General features: G+C 43.4%; 1 protein-coding gene across 4 annotated transcripts in view; it reads right to left on the bottom strand.

Moving 5' to 3' along the window:
* Positions 1-2,485: 2,485 nt before the first annotated feature.
* The window catches only part of GRIA1 (glutamate ionotropic receptor AMPA type subunit 1), a 394,780-nt gene continuing 378,317 nt past the window's right edge, over positions 2,486-18,948 (bottom strand). For all 4 annotated transcript variants that reach the window (XM_049874162.1, XM_049874164.1, XM_049874161.1 and 1 more), the window contains 2 exons: positions 15,267-15,401; positions 2,486-5,269 (listed from right to left, as the gene is read on the bottom strand). In XM_049874162.1, the coding sequence (XP_049730119.1) occupies positions 5,069-5,269; positions 15,267-15,401 (336 nt within the window). In that variant the 3' untranslated portion in view covers positions 2,486-5,068. The remainder of the gene's footprint in view (positions 5,270-15,266; positions 15,402-18,948) is intronic.

Raw genomic sequence — 18,948 nt, 5'->3', positions numbered from 1 at the left:
GTCCAATACCTGTTCAGCTTTGCCTTCATCCCTGGCCTTTGTCACAAGGCATTCTTCTCACAATATAGGATGTTCCCAGAGAAAAAAGATTAAAAAATTTGACTGGTATCAGGTTACCTAGGTCTGGCCACTGATAACACCCCTAATATACTGCTTTTTTATTTTCAAAGAAGTTTTCACAAACATTTCCTTTGATCCCAGGATGGCCTAGTTGCAGTGGTTTTCTACCCTGGCTGTGCATTATAATCACCTCGGTGTTAGTAACAAAACAAAATAACCATAATTAAAAAAACAAAACTAACTATGCCTGTGCTCCATCTCAGACTGACTAATCAGTATCTCTGGTGATACTTATTTTGAGATGAGATGCCCCCACTTCTTTGATGAGTAAAACGAGGCTCATGGTAGTCAATTTTCTTGTCCAAGGCTGTAAAGGGCAGAGCTGAGAGAAGCCAGGTATTATGAGGCCTGCTTCACTGGCCTTTCCCTGGAAGTACATGCTTCTTTACTCACGATGGGACCTTGGAAAAGTAGCTTCAAGAACCTCAGTTTCATTATCTGCAGAAAAGGATAGGAATGCACCTCCAGAGACACTGTTTCCTAGAGAGCACAGTAGCATTTGGTAAGGAAAGAACTTGCCATCTTGTCTCTTAATCAGGATAAATTGATTTTTGACATTATTTTAATTTTGGTATCCATACCCATTTCTACAGGGCCTTGCTGACCCCATTTTAGTAACTATCAGAGTGTTACTGATCAGATAACATGAATGGGGCTATCAAAGATGTAAGGAAAAGCACCAGCTGAACTTGTCTTCTTCAGTCTCTGCTCCCCCTCTGCTTTGCACACAGATGACATCCAGTTAATAGTGTTGTGAACTATAGGAATCTGGGATGGAAGAAAAATCAGAAGATATGTATTTCAACTTTCACACTTGTGGGATCTCCTTGATAGGGACTTATCCCAACTCCAGGGGCAGACTAATTCTACTATGGGGCTACTTTAGCTGAACCTAAATTCATGGCCTTATAATTCCCAGTGCTAGTCCTGGTCTTAACCACACAAAAATAGATAGCTCCATTTTCCCCACAATATCCCTGAAGATACTTTTGCAGGCTGAATCAACTATTCCTCATGGGAGCTGTTTTCAGTCCTTTCCCCTATCTGCTTACAGTTCCCTAGTCTAGGTCTAGGTTTGTGATATCCCTTAATTTTAAAGGTCCTGTAAGTGAGACTCTTCCTCTTCCAAATCACTGTGATGATATATAAGGTATGAAATATGCTTAACATAATGAGTGCTCAATAGCTGGTGACCTCTGCTGTCATCCCCATTACGGTCATTATCCAGACTTTGATAGTAAGGTGACAGAGATCAGTATTCTCCAAGTGCAAGCTGGTGTTAAGTGCTTCTCCACCAAGAGTATTCCCGATGCTTTGTTGTTGTTAGATGCCATTGTGTTGATTTTGACTCCTAGTGACCCCATGAGACTGAGTAGAACTGTCCCATAGGATTTTCTTTTCTAGACTGTAATCTTTAGGGGAGCAGATCACTAGGTCTTTCTCCCATGGAGCTGCTGTGTGGGTTCAAGCCACCAACCAGAGCTCCTTAATGCTGGGAGTAAATCTGTGTTGATAACTATAAGTGGGTGAGAACAATGACTGGAATTTTACACAAGCCTGCTAGTTTATTTCCCTTTTCCCAGTACTTCTCTACTATGGTAGTGGCTGCCTGAATTACCACTGTTAGAGCTTATTCATTTATTTTAGACCTCTGGCTTGTATTAAAAGGCAAAATTCCTTGGAAAAGAAAACACTTGACACTGTTCTTAATCAACAATATCTAAATGTCAGCAAGTGTCAGATCCTTTATGGAAAGCCTATCTTGCTTGAGAAAAGGAAAGCTTTCAGGCAAGAATGAGAGTGGTGTATTCTGAAGACCAAGATTTTCTACTTATTAGCCCAGCCTAGATTTGTTTCTGGCTGTGACTCTGTCCACATCACAGATATACCTGGATTCCAGTTTGGGGACTTCTGAGAGGCATTCCTTGTGAGCCATGCAGTTCCCCAGAGATACCGTGATGGCTACATGCCAAAACTTTCTCTGTATGTGATAAGAACTGCGGCCCCTGACAACTCAATACCACTCTTTGTCTTTTTTTGTTATCCTATTTGGATGAATCACTCACAGTGATCTATTTCAGCTGAAAGGGCTTGTTTGAGGCCTGTTCGTCAGTGAGACACAGTGGTTACCCTTAAAAACCTACTGGACTCAGGCTCACAAATTAAGGGAATAAAAATCTCTAGGGCACCAGCTTTAGAAATGGCACAAAACGGAATGGACAAAAATGAAAAGTAGATAATGGATCCACAGTGATTTAATTCTCGGTGATATTTTCATTTTATGCAAATACAAAAAAAGAAAAAAAAAAAAACCTGTCTATTTGAAATAAAAACAGGAGCCAAAAAAATATTTAGTGCCCAATCAAGCAAAAATCCTTTCACACATCTGCCAAGAGAGTTGAAACAAATATAGATGTTAAATAAAAGGCCCGGGTACCAAAGAACAAAATTTAATGAAAGCCAGAACTGTTAAGTATGGATTCCTGTTGAGAAAAATGTCAATCTCTCAGTTTTCCCATTGCTCTATTTTTAAGAAAAGTGTAGTAAAAATACATAATACAAGTTAACTTTTTTCTTGCTTTTGTTTTCCCCTTCACTCCTCATTGATGAAAAGCATCTTCTACTGGAGTCTTGGACTCCCACATAGCATAGGCCCTCATTTCTAGCAAAGGCAGTCTCTCTTTTTCAGATCATGTTACCGGTGGGCTCAGTGGCTGGAAAGGCATCTTACCAGGCCAAAGGCAAAAGGTCTTTGAAGCATGTTGATGGTAGGGGATTGTTTCCAACTTCTCCAAAATGCAGACTCTCCCTAATGCTGGGGCATACCAGATTCTGCAGTAGTAGGGTAAGGGCTGAGAAAAATCTGGTATTGGTACAAGGGCATGGGTTGGGTAGGGGGCAGGGTGTCAGCTGGTAGTAGCAGAAAGCGATAATCCATCTTGAAGGTCCTGGTTCATGTACCATGCCTACATTGACATATGAGAGATTGAACAACAACACTTGAGTTGACAGGTGAAGAGTTTCATTTTGGGATGGTTCTTTGTTGTGGCTGATGGAAGGATAACAGGAGAGACACAGAGATAGTGGGTGTCCACTGAAACAATCCACAGATAAAGCCAATCATGCTGCACCTACCCCTAGGTCGATTCCAAAACCTTTAGCTTGTCAATTGCGAATGATAACCCCTAGCAGAGAAGACTGGTTAGAAGTAGAGAGTAACGGAACAAGCCAGAGTATGGTTATCAATAAAAGCGAATGACACATGGCACATACTGATTCATGCACCTAGGAGAGTGGCTGCTGGAGAGCTGGAACCCAATTGCACCAAGAATGAGAGTTGAAATCTCCAAGAAAGCTGCGTATCAGGGACTTGGTACAGCTCCCTCAACCAAAGTTACCGTCAGCCTGGGCTTCTCTTCATGAACCTTGTCACTTCTCCACTCTTGATTTTGTTCAGCTTTATAGACACAATTGTAGGTATATTGATTCTGGTCATTAGAATACAATGTCCTCATTCTGTCTTAACCAGGTTGAAGGTCAGCCTCCTTGGGCTAGAAGTCAGGGTCAGGGATCTTAAAGTCTCCCAATGTCATTATCAACTTAATCCATATCTCTATTCACTTTCAAATAATTCTACCTTGGGCATGGCGTCTTGCTTTATAAAGGTGATAGATTGTTATCTGGCCACATGCTAAATTAACAATCTTCATATTGACATAAAAACCCAAGTTGTCTGTGTCAGCAAAACCCTAAGCTTCATATCTGATCTCTCAAACCTAGGACAGGGCACATGATGGAAGGCTCTATTGCTTTTGGGCTTTGATGGGGATTCCTCTTCCAAAATTCTTCCATCACCTTTCTTTTGCACTTAGCACAGCATTTCCCCCATATCAGAGGCTCTGCAGAGAAAGAAGGTGTATTCCACAGTGGGGTTCCCTGCTCAGATGTCAAGCAAGGGAAAAGTGAGAATCGGGGGTGATACCTCTCTGTCTGTCAGCAGTTGCCAAGGCTCTACTTGGTCCAAGAGGCCGAATGCCTTTCAGCTTCCAGGGTGCCTTTGGACCTCAGCATAGCAGAAGTACATGCTACTCAGGGTTGAGGATGACACTGTGAAGAACCATACTGCTCCATCTAAGACCGATGAAAGGCTCCTACACATCAAAGGAAGCTTTTCTGAGCCTCCAGCAGTAGCTTCATGAGTCCTCCTTTGATTGCACATCTGCCCTTGCCCTCTCCAACACCCTCATTCTGGGCTGCTTTTCACAAGCAGTCTCAACTCAATCAGGGTTTAGGCAGTGTCCATGAGGGGAAGGCAGCCCATTCTTCTAACAACAACATCTGTCTCCATCCACGGCTTGGGGCTAGGAGTGGAGGGTAACTTGGAGAGCCCCCATGGCAGATTAGTTTGAAGGTTGCATTTTTTTCTTTTTTTTTCCTTTTGCTTGCTTATAAGGTGGAACAAATCTTGAATCCCAAACCTAAAAACTGAAGAGGGATGAGCAGGGCGTTGGGAGTAAGTAAGGAGAAGGAATGGGCATAACAGAACCTGCAAATCATGGATATTAGTAAGAAAAAAATATTGCACACACTAAGACACATTAACAGCCAAATTAAAAGAACACAGTACAGTTTCCTCATTAGTGTTCCAGTGACTCCATTTTCAGAGACACAGACTTCATTAGACAGGGTTATTCTCCTCTTATTGCAGTACAAATTGTTATCATCCCCACTTAGCAAATGGAAAAGGGTGAAAGAACATCAAAAAAGGAAAAGGGACAGGAAAGTGTTTTTTTAATTCTTCAGGAAAATCTGTGGGATCATCCTCCCTGTGGTCGTGGTGGTTGGTGGCGGTTGCGTTTCATTTTGTTGTTGTTTTTGGCACTGAAGGGTTTGGGATCGGGCAGGGGGAGCCTGAGCCTACTCCCCAAGGGGTCTCCATCTGCTCCAGTTACAATCCTGTGGCTCCCAAGGGCATCCCTGAACTGTGGCTCATGCAGGGGATCGATTGCATGGACTTAGGGAAGTCGTGGCTGACCACCCGACCATTTTCTCCACTGCCGCTGCCGCTGGCTCCTGCCCCGCTGTTCCGGGGAAGAGTCGATGTCCGTATGGCTTCGTTGATGGATTGCTGTGGGATCAAACAGAAACCCTTTTCAGGAGGACCGGGGGTTCTTCCCCAGGTCCTTGGCAATGACTGGCAAGGAGGAGTCAAAACTGGACCTAAAATGTCACCCCAACTGTCCTCTCTGTCCAACTCCTTTCCTAAACTATAATGCTAATCTTCATTTCCCATGAACCCACAAAACTGTTCTGCGGCTATGAACAAGCCTGATCTTCTCTCCCTTTACTGAGTGTGCTGGACTGGGTCATCTTGAAGATCTTTTCTAGTTCTTAACATTCAGCGATTTCTAAAGGTGGAATAATTTCATGATATTGTTGATGATGATACATGTAGCAACATGACCAAGTAGAAACACTTCTGGGAATGGGATGCAGGAAACTTGAGTTCTAGTTCTGGTTCTGACATTAACTATCTCCTTACCTTTCTAACCAAAAAAACAAACCAAATCAGTTGCCTCTGAGTCAAGTTGATTCCGACTCATGGCGATCCCATGTGTTTTAGGGTAGAATTTTGCTCCAGAGGGCTTTTAAGGGCTGTGACCTTTCAGAAATAGATCACTTTCTTCCAAGGTGCCTCTGGGTAGATTTGAACCACCAACCTTTTGGTTAGTAGCCAAATGTTTACCTTTTTGCACCACTTGGGGACTCCCCTTAAACCTCTCTAGACCTTCCTTAATTGCCACCTCTGTAAAATACGATGATCTATGCACCTGCAGAGTTTTAAGAGCAAGAATTGTGCTACTCCATGAGAATGCTTTGAATTTTTTTTTTTTTTTTTTTAAATTGAGGATATATTATCACTGGGCTAAACGTAAAAATTCATTTGATTTACTTCAGGAAAAATGCTATCCTACCTCTAACAGCATTTGTTAAGGGAATGCAGGACTAGTTTGAATAACATGCAAAATGTAATTGGAACTGGGCATGAGCTAAAGAAAATGAGAATGCATCCCAAAGATCACTACGTGTCAACTGCTTCCCATCAGTATATATAACCTGCCCTTCTAGATCAACAGATCAGACCAGTGCTGCTAAGCTTGTAATGTCTAGAATGTTGGAATTCTAGAGCTGAAAAGGACTCCAACAGTCACCCCAGGATCAGATGAGTTAAGTGGAATATATAAGACTACAAAATGGAATTAGAAGCATATCCTATTAGACAAGGGGAAAGGTTCTGTTCAAAGCTCCTTTGGAGACAGAAACTTCATCACATGAAATACAAACTCTCAGCTGGTCCTGCTCCCCCATTACTTTCCATTAAGAGACAGTCACAGAATTTTTGAGGTGAGGCTTGATATAGACCAACCTAAGGGAAGGGAGAAGAATTGTCTATGGGTTGGGAGGTTTCTTCTAACACCAACCCTACCTTCACTTCAAGGCTTATTGTGTTCTCACCTGCTTCCTGAAGGCTTCCTAGACTATACCAGCTTACTGAAGGTGCTGGCCCCTCTCACTTAGTACTGCTGATGCATCAGTATGCATTCTCCCGTGATGATTCTGCTTCAAGTATGTAAGTTTTGTCTTTAGGAGTGCTCACTGTCTGGAGGGGGGCAAGGGCTATGTCTTATCCACATTCAGATATTTCCCAGAGTGCCCAGCATGCAGCTAAATACTTAATATTCTTGAATTTGATCTAAGAAAAGTCAACCATTTAGAATTCTCAAAAAGTCTATGGCTTTTCCCCTTCCATACTGCCATGATTCTAGTGATCAGAGAAGCCAGTCAACCCACTGTGGCCAGACAGATACATGCCACGGCAGTTTTAATCCAGTTTTTGTCCTTTCTGCTGTACTATGCTGGGAGAATCCTCTTACAACTGGCAATGCTGACAATGGTTACAAATTTTATTTCCTTTTAAAATCCATGATTCAGACACATTTGCCTCATATGATGTATCATCTGCGCTGGTTCTGTCTCCTCTTGAAACCCTCAGACTTGATTTATCTAAATTCTTTCTTGGTTGTCATCCACTCAAGAGGAAGTGCCACATGGACTGTGTTCTGTTAAGTCAAAAGCCAAATAAACACCCCTGAGACGTTATACCGAGAACACATGAAAATGATGAAAATGAAAACATGAGGAATTATTACTCATTCTCACCTAAAAAATGTTGAAAACAACTTTTTTTTTAGTGGGAAGTAATGGAAACTTCTATAAATTAGCTTGAAATGTCTATCCTCTATGATTTTTTTCTCTGCTACATTCTCTTAAGGAAAAAAAAAAGTTTAAAGTCCACATAAATCACCTCGGGCTTCATTTCTTAAAAGGTCTCACACATTCCCATAATAGATCATAGAAGTTGCTGGTACTTCATGAATTTCTCTTAAAGGAGAAGATCGATGGTACAGTCACAAGTTAATGGTATAAGTCTGAGATAACTTAGCTGGGCATGTACTGTAATACAAACCTCCAAGGCCACATTATTAGAATTGGCTTTCAGGGATGCTGAGGGCTTCTCGTGGAAACCCTGGTGGCGTAGTGGTTAAGTGCTACAGTTGTTAACCAAACGGTCGGCAGTTTGAATCCGCCAGGCGCTCCTTGGAAACTCTATGGGGCAGTTCTACTCTGTCCCATAGGGTTGCTATGAGTCGGAATCGACTCGACGGCAGTGGGTTTGGTTTGGGTTTTGGAGGGCTTCTCAGAGCCAATGACTTCATCTCCCTATTGACAGTAGGTGCTACCTGCTTAGTGGCTTCCTTCCTAATACTGTTAGGGAATCTCAGAAGAGATGAATAGCCAAAAGGTTGGAACGGAGAGCCATGCTAAAAATCAACTACATGAAACCTGTGAGAGCTGGAACTTGGCGGGACTACCTTGTTTTTACAGGTCTCGAAAATTTTCCACCTTTGGCAGGGTGCAGTCTTACTTACCACTTTTCTATCACTTGTTTTAGTGGAAAATATTTGTTTTTCTTCTCTGACGGGTTTCTGCCTTACACATGTGTTCTAGCTTTCACAGGTTTTACTGTGGTTCACTAGTTTGCAAACTTGGCTGCATATTGGAATCACCTGGAGCATTCTGAAAATAAAACACTGACACCTGAGTCCTACCCAGAGCTGCAGATTAATTGGTCTGGGGTGTGGCCTGGATGGCTGGAGTTTTAAAACCTCCTCAGGTGACTCTAATATGCAAAACCAAACCTATTACTGTGGAGGTGATTCTGACTCACAGCGAGCCCTGTAGGACAGAGTAGAACTGTCCTATAAAGTTTCCAAGGAGTGCCTGGTAGATTTGAACTGCTGACCTTTCGGTTAACAGCCGTAGCTCTTAACCATTACAACAACAGAGTTTCCTCAATCTAATGTGCAAGCAAGTTTGAAAAACACCAATCTAGTTTATCCTATTCATTTTATAGAGAAACTGAGGACTTAAAATTGACTTAAGGCCAGGGGCCTAACTATGGAAAATAGCGCCTACAATAATTAGTGTTAAATTGCTGAATGATATCTCACAGCTGGCATGGAAACTGTGATGGCCAATAGAAACTGCTAATTGGCGGGCACTGCCTCAAGTGGCACCCTACTTGTCCCCCCACACCCTTGTTAGACCTCTGCTTAAGGGTACAGGTATATGTAACCTAGTGACAAAGTGGCAGGACCCGTGATAAGCTGATGTTTAAGCTTATGTCATTCCTCCCCTTGCTTTTGAGAAACAGAATTTTCCATTGTCCACCCTTGACAGACCAGCCATTCTTATAGTTCATCCTTGTCTTTGTTGTTTTTTTTTTGAAATGGATACTCAGAAAAAAAGGATGAGTGAAAAGTCCAACCCCAAATTGGCTCTTTGGAGGCTCATTTCTCTAATGGTGATTACATCCTGACTTTTCAGATGCTTGCCTTTCTGAAAAAAACTCTGCCCAGCCTCTGTGCATCACCGAACATCCTAATAAAAGCTCAAACCTCAGTGATGACCTCATCATGGCACATGTGCTCAGAACCATAGTGACCACCTGCCGTGGAGGATGCTCCCCTGTGCTATCAAGCCTCTCAGCTGCTCACTAATTCCAGGGAAATGTGAGAGGCTTCAATTGCTGTTGCTTCGATACATCCCGTGTTAGCACAGCCACATATAATTATGAAAGGACAGCGGCTCTCCTGGGGGTGGGAGAGGCTGAAGATTATTTTCCTTTGGGAGCAAGGCAGTGAATAATACAGACCCTTGTTTCCTAAACATTAGCTAAGAACTCAGGTTCCAGTCTGTTTTCCCAGGCAGAAAGAAGGGAGAGGGGATCCGAGCCTTTATTCAATTTAGAATGTGTATTAGGTTATATATTTTTGAGATTACCTGCCAGTTTGAATTATACTCGAATGTTAAGAGCTGCCTGGAGTCCCCCTGTAACCCGCTGATTCTCACATGGTCCCCCCTCCCTTAGCCTTTCTGTATTCCGGACTCCCTGGGCTTCTTCCCATTTCCAGGCAGGAGTCTGTGACACTTGTGGATCCTTTGCTAACAACTCTCACCCCCTGATTTATTCCTCTTCATGCTTCAAGCCTATTAAACATCAATTTCTCAGGGAAGCTACTCTCACTTCCCACGTCTCCTCCCTGTTCAGGACCAGCCCTGTGCCCTATACTTGGCAGCACCAGCCATCTGTCTTCATAACACTTATTGTACATGTACGTATTTGCATATTTTGATCCTCCCCATCAAACTCTCAGGTTCCTAAGAATAAAAACTGTGTCTGTGTCCCCAGTGCCAAACAATGGCTAGCACCCGGTGGTGTTCAGTGTGTTTTTGTGGAAGAAATGCCTGCAGGATCCTTCCCACTGTCCTTGTGACACTTGATATCTGTCCTGCTCATGTGGCATGCCAAAGGGGAAAGAGAAGCAACAAAGGAAGGGGTGTATGCCATGGCTAGGGGCTGCATCTTATTATTACCAGGCACTGTGGCCAGGCCTAAAGGACCTGGTGATCAAAAAGAGGGTTGCCAAAAATTACCTGTTGCTATGTGTGGTTAAAGCATTCAGCTGCTAACTTAAATGTTGGGTGGTTCAAATCCACCAGCTGCTCTGTGGTAGAAAGATGTACCAGTCTGCTTCCATAAAGATTTACAACCTAGGAAATCCTATGGGGCAGTTCTACTCTGTCCTACAGGGTTGCTATGAGTCAGAATCGACTCAATGGCAATTTTTTTTTTTTTTTTGTATATTGTGGGAATAAGGAAGACTGAATAATTGATTCATTTGAATTATGGTATTGGCAAAGAATATTGAATATACCATGGACTTCTAGAAGAGCAAACAAATCTGTCTTGGGGGAAGTACAGCCAGAATGCTCCTTGAAGTGAGGATGGCAAGACTTTGTCTCATATACTTTGGACATGTTCTCAGGAGGGACCAGTCCTTGGAAAAAGACATCATGCTTGGAAAGTAGAGGGTCAGCAAAAAAGAGAAAGACTCTCAACAAGATGGACTGACACAGTAGCTGCAACAATGGGTTCAAACATGGCAACCGTGTGAATGGCACACGACCATGCTGTTTCATTTGTTGTATACCGGGTCCCTAGAAGTTGGAACTGACTTGACGGCACCTAACAACAACTGTGTGGTTGGGGCAGGCAAAAGAAATTTAGGAGAAGCACTTTGGCTAATACCAACGGCTTTGTGGAAGCCATGTGTAAGGTCTAATTCCTGTTCCTCTAGCTTGTAGCTTGTGCAAACTTGGACAAGATACTTAGCTTCTCTGAACTCTTATTTCTTCATCTGTAGGACTGCAAGAACAACACATTACAGGGTTAATGAAAATGTATATAAAAGCCGTTTGAACATGGAAGTTACTAAAAAAAGGCCTTGCCTTCTTCCTTCCTTCTCTCTCTTTCCCCTGTTCCTTGGTCCTCTCTTCCTTCTCTCATCTATGCAGAGCAAGAAAAGGCTCTGTAGACAGGGTTGGGAATGGGGGGCTGGTCTTGAACTAAGTTAGGGGTTCAGGGCCTTAAGAGTTAGCCATATACTGTGACCAAGGAAAGAAATAAGAGGAAAGACTCTCACCAAAGGCCTTCATCACATCACTGTAGGCCTCTGTGTGATGTTGGGGGCTGCAATTATGGAGCTACTTGCCTTTGGAGAAGGCAAAACACAGAATAATAAAGAGAACTGCAAAAATGGAAAGTCTGAGAAGCAAGCGGGATGGGTTCCATTTATCTTCTTTGGATAAGAGGTGAGTTGATGGAGCTTTGGAAATTAAGGGCAGGATTGATTAATAAAGACAGTAGAAGTATCTTTTCTGCAGTTGGAAGATTAAAAGTTCTATTAGGAGTCTCAGTGAGTTGGGCAGAAGTCATGCCAACCAGTGGAATTATGTAATTAATGAAGACTGTGATGGAAGACCTTGAATTAATGATTCCAAGAAACCCTGATATTGGTGCCTGAGAAATTAAACATCTTCATTGTAAAGGGAAGGGTGAGAATGTCTCCAAGAGGTGATGTCATGATCCGGCAGCCTCTTCTAAGGCTTTTTGTCTTAACCTAAACGTTGTGACTTCAGTGGTGAGGTCAACACTGTCCCAGTGTTAATAGGATCCCAGTCTTTAGCCACCCTGGTACCACCATCTGGTACTGGTCATGACCAGTGGGAGTCATGGTAATCCTACAGGAAGGGCTGGGGGCCTGGTCTCATCAGATTTTATAGGCACAAACAGATGGCCCAAAGCCACCTTGAATGTGTTGCTTTTACTTCTCAGGCTGGGTGATTTTGATGGTGGGATTTTCTTAACACGAGAGCAGCTCTCTCCCATGGCTCGTTTCATCCTCCAAGAGAGTCTCTCTTCTGTATACAATTTTACATTAATTTTACTAGTACTTATCTAATGTGTCTGAGAAGTCCAAAGAGAAATCAGACATAGCTTCTTACCTTACGGAACTCACAATCTAAATAGCTCAAGAAACCTAGCACATTTAAGTGGGGGCAATAAAATGAAAATTTTAAGGAGGATGTAGGTGGCTGCTAAATAATAATAATAACGATGATAAGAATAAAATGTTAGCTATTATTATTGACGTTGTTATTATTTATTGAGGGTTTACTATGGCCCTGGTCTTCTGGCAGGCCCTTCATAACCATTTTCTCATATAATCCTCACAACGATTCTATGGGGTATGTTCTACCACTGTACCCATTTTACAGAAAAATAAAATGAGGATCAAGTTACTAAAACTTGTCCAAGATGACACAGTAAGTAAAGCAGGCAGGACTGATGCCTGGGCTGGGCTCTGGCACCTGTGCTCTAGACCACTACCCTGCACTGTCTCCTGGGGGAGCAGTGAGAAGGAGCACCTCTGACCAGTCCTGGGCCAGGCCTGGACCCCTACTTTGTGTCATTGCCCATTTTAAGGTTGGAGTACAACCAGCTCTTCTCCTGCCGCTCTCTTTGACTCTGGAGTGACCTTGACTCTCTTTGAAAGAGTAAGATAAGAGATTCTTTAGGCTTGTGATTTGGATGGTGTCATGGATTTAACTGTGTCCCTCCCAAATATGTGTCAACTTGGCTAGGCCATGATTCCCAGTATTGTTATTGTCCTCTATTTTGTCATCTGAGGTGATTTTCCTACGTGTTGTAAATCCTATGTCTACGATGCTAATGAGGCAAGATTATAGGCAGTTATGTTAATGGGGCAGGACTCAATCTATAAGATTAGGTTGTGTCTTGAGTCTTTTGAGATATAAAAGACAGAAGTGAGCAGAGAGACATGGGGAACTCCTACCACCAAGAAGTCAGAGCTGGAAGCAGAGTGTGTCCTTTGGACCCAGTATACGTGCACTGAGAAACTCCTGGACCAGGGGAAGATTGATGACAAGGGCCTTCCTTCAGAGCCAATAGAGAGAGAAAGCCTTCCCCTGGGGCTGGTGCCCTGAATTCGGACTTCTAGCCTACTAGACTGTGAGAGAATACATTTCTGTTTGTTAAAGCTATCGGCTGCTAACTGAAAGGTTATAGCATTTCTGTTATAGCAGCACTAGATAACTAAGACAGAATAGGCAAAGAAACCTTTATTTAGGTACTAGGGATCTCTGTTGTGTCTAGTCAAGCTCTCTGAAGGTCTGCACTGGGTTTAGGGTATGAGGCCCACACCTTTGCTATGCTTTGCCCTTTATGCAATCACACTTTCCAAGAGGATGCGGTGGTGGGGAAGCTGGTCAAAGGTAGGACTGAGGTGGTCCTAGTTCCCCTGGCCAAATACCATCACACTACCATCCCTTGATTGGCCCTTGTTAATATTTCGTAGGGATGTAGCATTTTTATTAAATGAACCCTCTGTGATATAAGATTGGACCAGGGTATTCTCCACTGAGGACCAGCCCAAATAAAGGCATGTGGGAGGGAAGCATGGGCTGGGCTTGGGAGCATGGAGTGTGTGAGGAGAACACATTGCCTGGGAGGGGAAGGAATGTTGGAGCCATGATGTGGAAATTCTGAATGCTAGGACAGAATATCCCCTCCTACCCTCGTGTACAGAATGGGATACAGTGTTTTCAAACAGGCGGAACAAATAGTCAGAGAGGTCTTCTTCCAAGGTGACCTGGAGGTATTCATGATCCAACAGTGGGTTAGCTGAGCTGAGGAGTGATAGTATGTTGAAAAGTGGGCTTCTTAGGGCACATTCTAGGGGAGCAAATCCTGCCAATGGCTTGTATCTAGTCAAAACAAGGTAACAGCCTAGGTCACCACGCTATCACAAGATGTCATCTGTGACTGTGCACTTCTCCCCCTTCTCTTGGCCTAAATCCCACTCATCCTTTCTTTCAGATTCTGTGTCTTCCTGGAAGCCTTCTCCAGTTTCTTTCTTCTCTAAACTCCTACAGGCTTTCCTGTCTAGACCATAGGTTGCCTCATTAAGTAATTTTTCTGGGCCCATTCTTTGTTGATGTTCAAAGATACTAAAGGCACAGACTGCATATCTCATCTCTCTGCCTCTCCCAAGATACCTTGCTTATGGTGTTGTTCACATGGTTAATATTTCCATAAATATTTTCTTAATGAGGCTAAATGATTGAAATACGAGGGGTGTTGAAGGAATCCCCGGGTGGTGCAACCAAAAGGTTAGTGTCTCAAATCTACCCAAGGTATCTTGGAAGAAAGGCCTGGTATACTTCTGAAAGTATACTTCTGGTATACTTTCACTCACTGAAAACCCTATGGAGCACAGTTCTACTCTGACACACATGGGATCACCATGAGTCAGAGCTGACTTGACAGCAACTGGGTTTCTTTGTTTTGAAGGTTATTTATCCAAATTCCCTTTGGGTGCTTCAATTTATAGTCTTGCCCAGGGTTATTCAGCTTCTGCTTGCATACCCCCAGTGGTGGGGAGCTTGCTACCTGCTAGGATAGTCTATCACATCTTTGGGTAGTTCTATTAGAAAAGTAATCTTGTTTATTGCGCTTACATCTGTTCCCTATCGTTTGCAGTCATTAGTTCTTTGGGGCCCCATAGAACTAGTTTGTTTTCTTTCCCCCTTGAAAAGTCTTCATATTTTTATAGACAAATCTCACATCCTCCCCAATTCTCTTCTCAAGGTTCCTTCAGCTATATTTGATGTGGTTTGGATCCTCTAACTAATCTGTTCACCCTTGTCTGCATATACTTCTCTTTGTCAATGTTCATCTTATACTGTGGTGGCTAAGATAGAACCCAATTCACCAGGCATGTAAGATCAGCACAGAGCACAGGGTAGATATCCCCTCCCTTGTTTTGGGAGGTATACTTCTATTGACGCAACAACTATTGTAGTGATCGCTCTTGGGCCAAGCTGTGCTGACTGTCCACACAAACCGCTAACCTTTATCTTACTACCTCATCTCTGGCTGATGTAGTTGTTTTCTTGGGCTATGTCTCTGACACATACCACTTTCCTTCCTTTCTCATGGTTGCCTCCCTGTCACCTTCCTCCTAATAGCTTTTTTTACCTCTTGCCTTGGGCTGACCTAAATCTCCTGTCACTCCCTACTTTCTCTAGCAAAGGGACCCCATGAAACTCAGTTGTATCACAGAACAGGTTAGGAAAAAGGCCTGGGAAGACGATGCCACCTTCATCCTCTTGGATTCACTACGGGATTTGTAGCAGAACTCGATTAAGGCAACCAGCATGGCTAGTCCAAGTCCTCCGATCAGGATGTAGAACACTCCCGCCACATTGCTGAGGCTCAGAGCGCTTGTCTTGTCCTAGGAAAAGGAGGAAGGGGACGGGAAGGGGAAAGAGTAAAGTGAGCCAAGAGGCTAAAGCCCATCCAAGCAACAACATATTTACACACATACACTCAACCCCATAACCCTCTTTAGCATTCATAATAGTTAAACCCACACCCCAGTGCCCTCGAGTCGATTCCGACTCATAATAGTTAGAAAGGCTTTTTATTCATTGCCCAAGTGTAAAAACAGTCCCCAAGAAAAAAAAAAAAAACGTATCTAACAAATTTCCCAGCATCCTTGATTATGTTTAATTTATAATTACATTCCTCCCCTCCCCAAAGCTTTTTCTAGAGTGGAAGATGCCCGCCAAAATCCAGGGCAGCTTCTACCAACACCTACACCCTCACACCTACCCCATTCTTTCAGAAAACCTTGTCCCTTCCTTTTTACCACAGTTCCTGCCCCCCATTCTTACCCAGCAACACACTGTCTTAGCTCATTGTTTATGTCTCTGAGCATTTTTCTGAGAACTGGTACTTAAAATGAACTTTACCCTAGACCTGCATTGCTCTCAATACAATAAGACACTTAAACCCCCAGAAAGGACACTTATCATATGTATAATGAAGACCAGCTGATGTATACCTTTAACTTACTGCTCTGAGTCCCAATTTATGGGGGAAAAAGAAAAAAAAAACACTAAAAGGGCTTGAAATAGTAAAAAAGGCACTGAGATAGAAAAATGGCTCTATTAAATTCTAATAATTATACTTAATTGGTGTCATTTCTCTATTGGAAGTGCTTGCTAAAACATACTGGAAGTAGACCAGGTGGCTAATTTTAAAAATCTCTGTTGCCTGCAACAAAGGATCTTGCACTGGCTTTGGATGGTCAAGGACATGGAGCAGGGGGCTTCATTCCTAAGGGCTGGGAAACAAGTACTCATGTCTAAGAAGTGTGGACAGAGCTCACCCTGTGGAGCCTGAGAAAGGCCATAAGTCTGGTGAGACTATCCCTGAGTTCTGTCATCTCTTGTGGGTTCACAATGCTGAGGGACAACACCTTCCCAAGTGGTGAGAACAGTAAAACAAAAACTGGTGGTCATGTTGGGAGGTAAGGGCTCAGAGAGAGGGGACAACCTGCTCAATCAGATTTTTGACACAAGTGAGAGGATACCTTTAAATTTTAGAAGCATATCATTCCCACATGTCATGGTGGCTTTAACACCTTTGTTTACATTGTTTTCTCAGGTAAAACAAGAGTCCCATTGAGTTGAAATGCATGCCTCTACTGGCACAGGTGCACACCATAGTTGGCTGGTTGGTGGTACTGGGCAGGACATGGCTTTTATACTTGTTCATGTGCTCTTTTTCAGGTGGGGATGTAGGCTAGCCCCACAAGGGATGGGCTGTGTTGCCCTAGGGACACCTCTGACATCTGCCTGTTTGAATCTGGATATGTGAAAAACGGGGCTTCTACTGACCAAGTCAGTAGCCTCTGCCCTAGTTCTACAGGTGCATTGTACAGGATTCAGCTGGGTTGAGCATGGGTTCTGCAGCTGTCGAACAGCAGCATGCCCTCCCCCCCATCCCAGAAGCAGCCTTGGCCAGCAGAACTACACGATTTATCTAAAGCACGCCCCTTGGTGGCTTTCTGTATTGCTAAAGCAGATAGCTCTTGAATATGGGTTACACTTGGCAAGGCATGGCCTGGCTTTGGAAGCAGTAGAAATGACTATCAAAGGGGCAGAATTTTTCCTGCTCTGGTATAATGGCTTGATAAGGGAAATGTGCAAAAATGAGTTTGGTGCTTGGTTCAAGAGTAGGTCGAACAAGTGAATTCCCACTTGGTGTAATTTGCAGAGCACTCAAAATGTCTCTCTGTTTTCTTTTCAGGGGATGTGAAATTCTGCCTCTGAAGAGTAATTGTTTAGATTCCTTGGAAGACTTATGGTTATCAGAACTTACAGTTATGTTCTATGTGGACTTGGGTATGGGTAGTGTGGTGGGGCATTATAACATATTATCAGCTTACACTTTAGCAAGGAGTGATCGACAGTAGTGCTTAGAGGTAGTGGATGCAAAACAAAATTGAGGGAAAGTGGTAGTCAAGAAGGCTGGCATATAAGGAACACATCCTGCTGACTTCATAAGTGATCAATCTTTCAATAGCTGAAATGCACCTTGACTCCTTGGTCACCAAGGCTGCTTCCTTCCTCATGGCTTTTTCCCAGTTCTCGGTATAGACTGCCTTCAAGGATAAGGGAGTGGCAGACATCTGTTTTCTGTTGCTATCTCCAACAGTCTTTTCAAGTGTAGCTGCCTCCTTGGCCTTCTGATGTATCTGGGGAAGGAAGATCTTCATATGGGAGTGGGGGCCATATGCTATATAACTACAGGATGAAGAGGGCCCAGTGACCGAATGATTATGTCTGGAGGTGGAGAGCATCCACACTTCAGAAGGAGGTCTCTGGTCCATGGAGATAGTGGGGGGAGGATGCACATCTCACACAGCCAAAGAGCCTAAGATGACTGCCACCTCTTGCTAAACAAATACTATCCTTGACTCATCTTTATGCCAAGATGATTCTGTAGTAGCAGGATCAGAAAAGACCTATGGAGTGAAGTAGTACCTGGACCCTATCACCATTCTGATCAGAAAGCAAATTTAGATGTAGCACAGCTGTTTAAATTTGGCATAATTTGATAAGGTGTGGGATGAAGGAGTACTGTTGGTATCTTCTTAGCCCAGACAGTAGAGGGGTTTACATTTAGGCAAGGCTTTGTGACTTTCCTTATGTGTGCCATCAGCTTTGTGGTAGCATCATCCTTAGGTTTTTCAGTTCATTCTAAGGATCCCCAAGACCACGGTCTTCTGTTCAGTTGCTGTTATTGACTCTCTTTGACTCATGTTGGGGCATCCTGGGGGTGGGGACAGAAATCCTTTTTATTTGAGGACCAGAGCTCTGAATCCTCCTCTGACTGAGTACCCATACAAGAGGGGGGCTTCCTCCTGTGTTTGAGAACAAAGAGCTTTGTTCACAGTTCACAGGCATGCCACACGGTTCCCAGTTCTGACTAAAGAAAAGTGAGAAATGGAATTTGAGACTCCTGAGCACTCCTCTGGGAGACCCCATTCTCCTCCAATCCCATAGCAGCCATACTTCCAAAAAGCCAGGCAGCTTGTTGGTGGGAGTGAAAATGTCACAACTTGTCTCCCGCCAGGAGGGGGGAAAGAGAATGACAGTACAGGGAAGAGTGACAGGTGAAAAGAAAAATCCCATCTTTCAGAATTGTTGGGCTTGTTGCCATGGTGATGAGGCCCCCCTTCATCTGTTCCCCTTAATCTGTTATCTTGATTTGCCACCTCCCCCATGTTGAAGGAAGGTTTTTTTTTTAAAAATGTTTCTTTTTACTCTTCCCACGTTATTGGGGGGCTGTCCCAGACTCTGTTTGTGAGTTAACATCCCTTCCAAGAATATGGAGCTGGCTGAAGCCTTCTTGAGGAGGTTTGAGCCAGGGCTGTGGCAGAGAGACTTGAAGCTTTCTTCATGGCAGAAGTAGGAAGCTCTGGAAGCCAT

Source organism: Elephas maximus, chromosome 2 (assembly GCF_024166365.1).
Source record: "Elephas maximus indicus isolate mEleMax1 chromosome 2, mEleMax1 primary haplotype, whole genome shotgun sequence".
In the NCBI taxonomy this organism is placed as follows: Eukaryota; Metazoa; Chordata; class Mammalia; order Proboscidea; family Elephantidae; genus Elephas; species Elephas maximus.
This window is presented reverse-complemented; position numbering and strand designations above follow the sequence as displayed.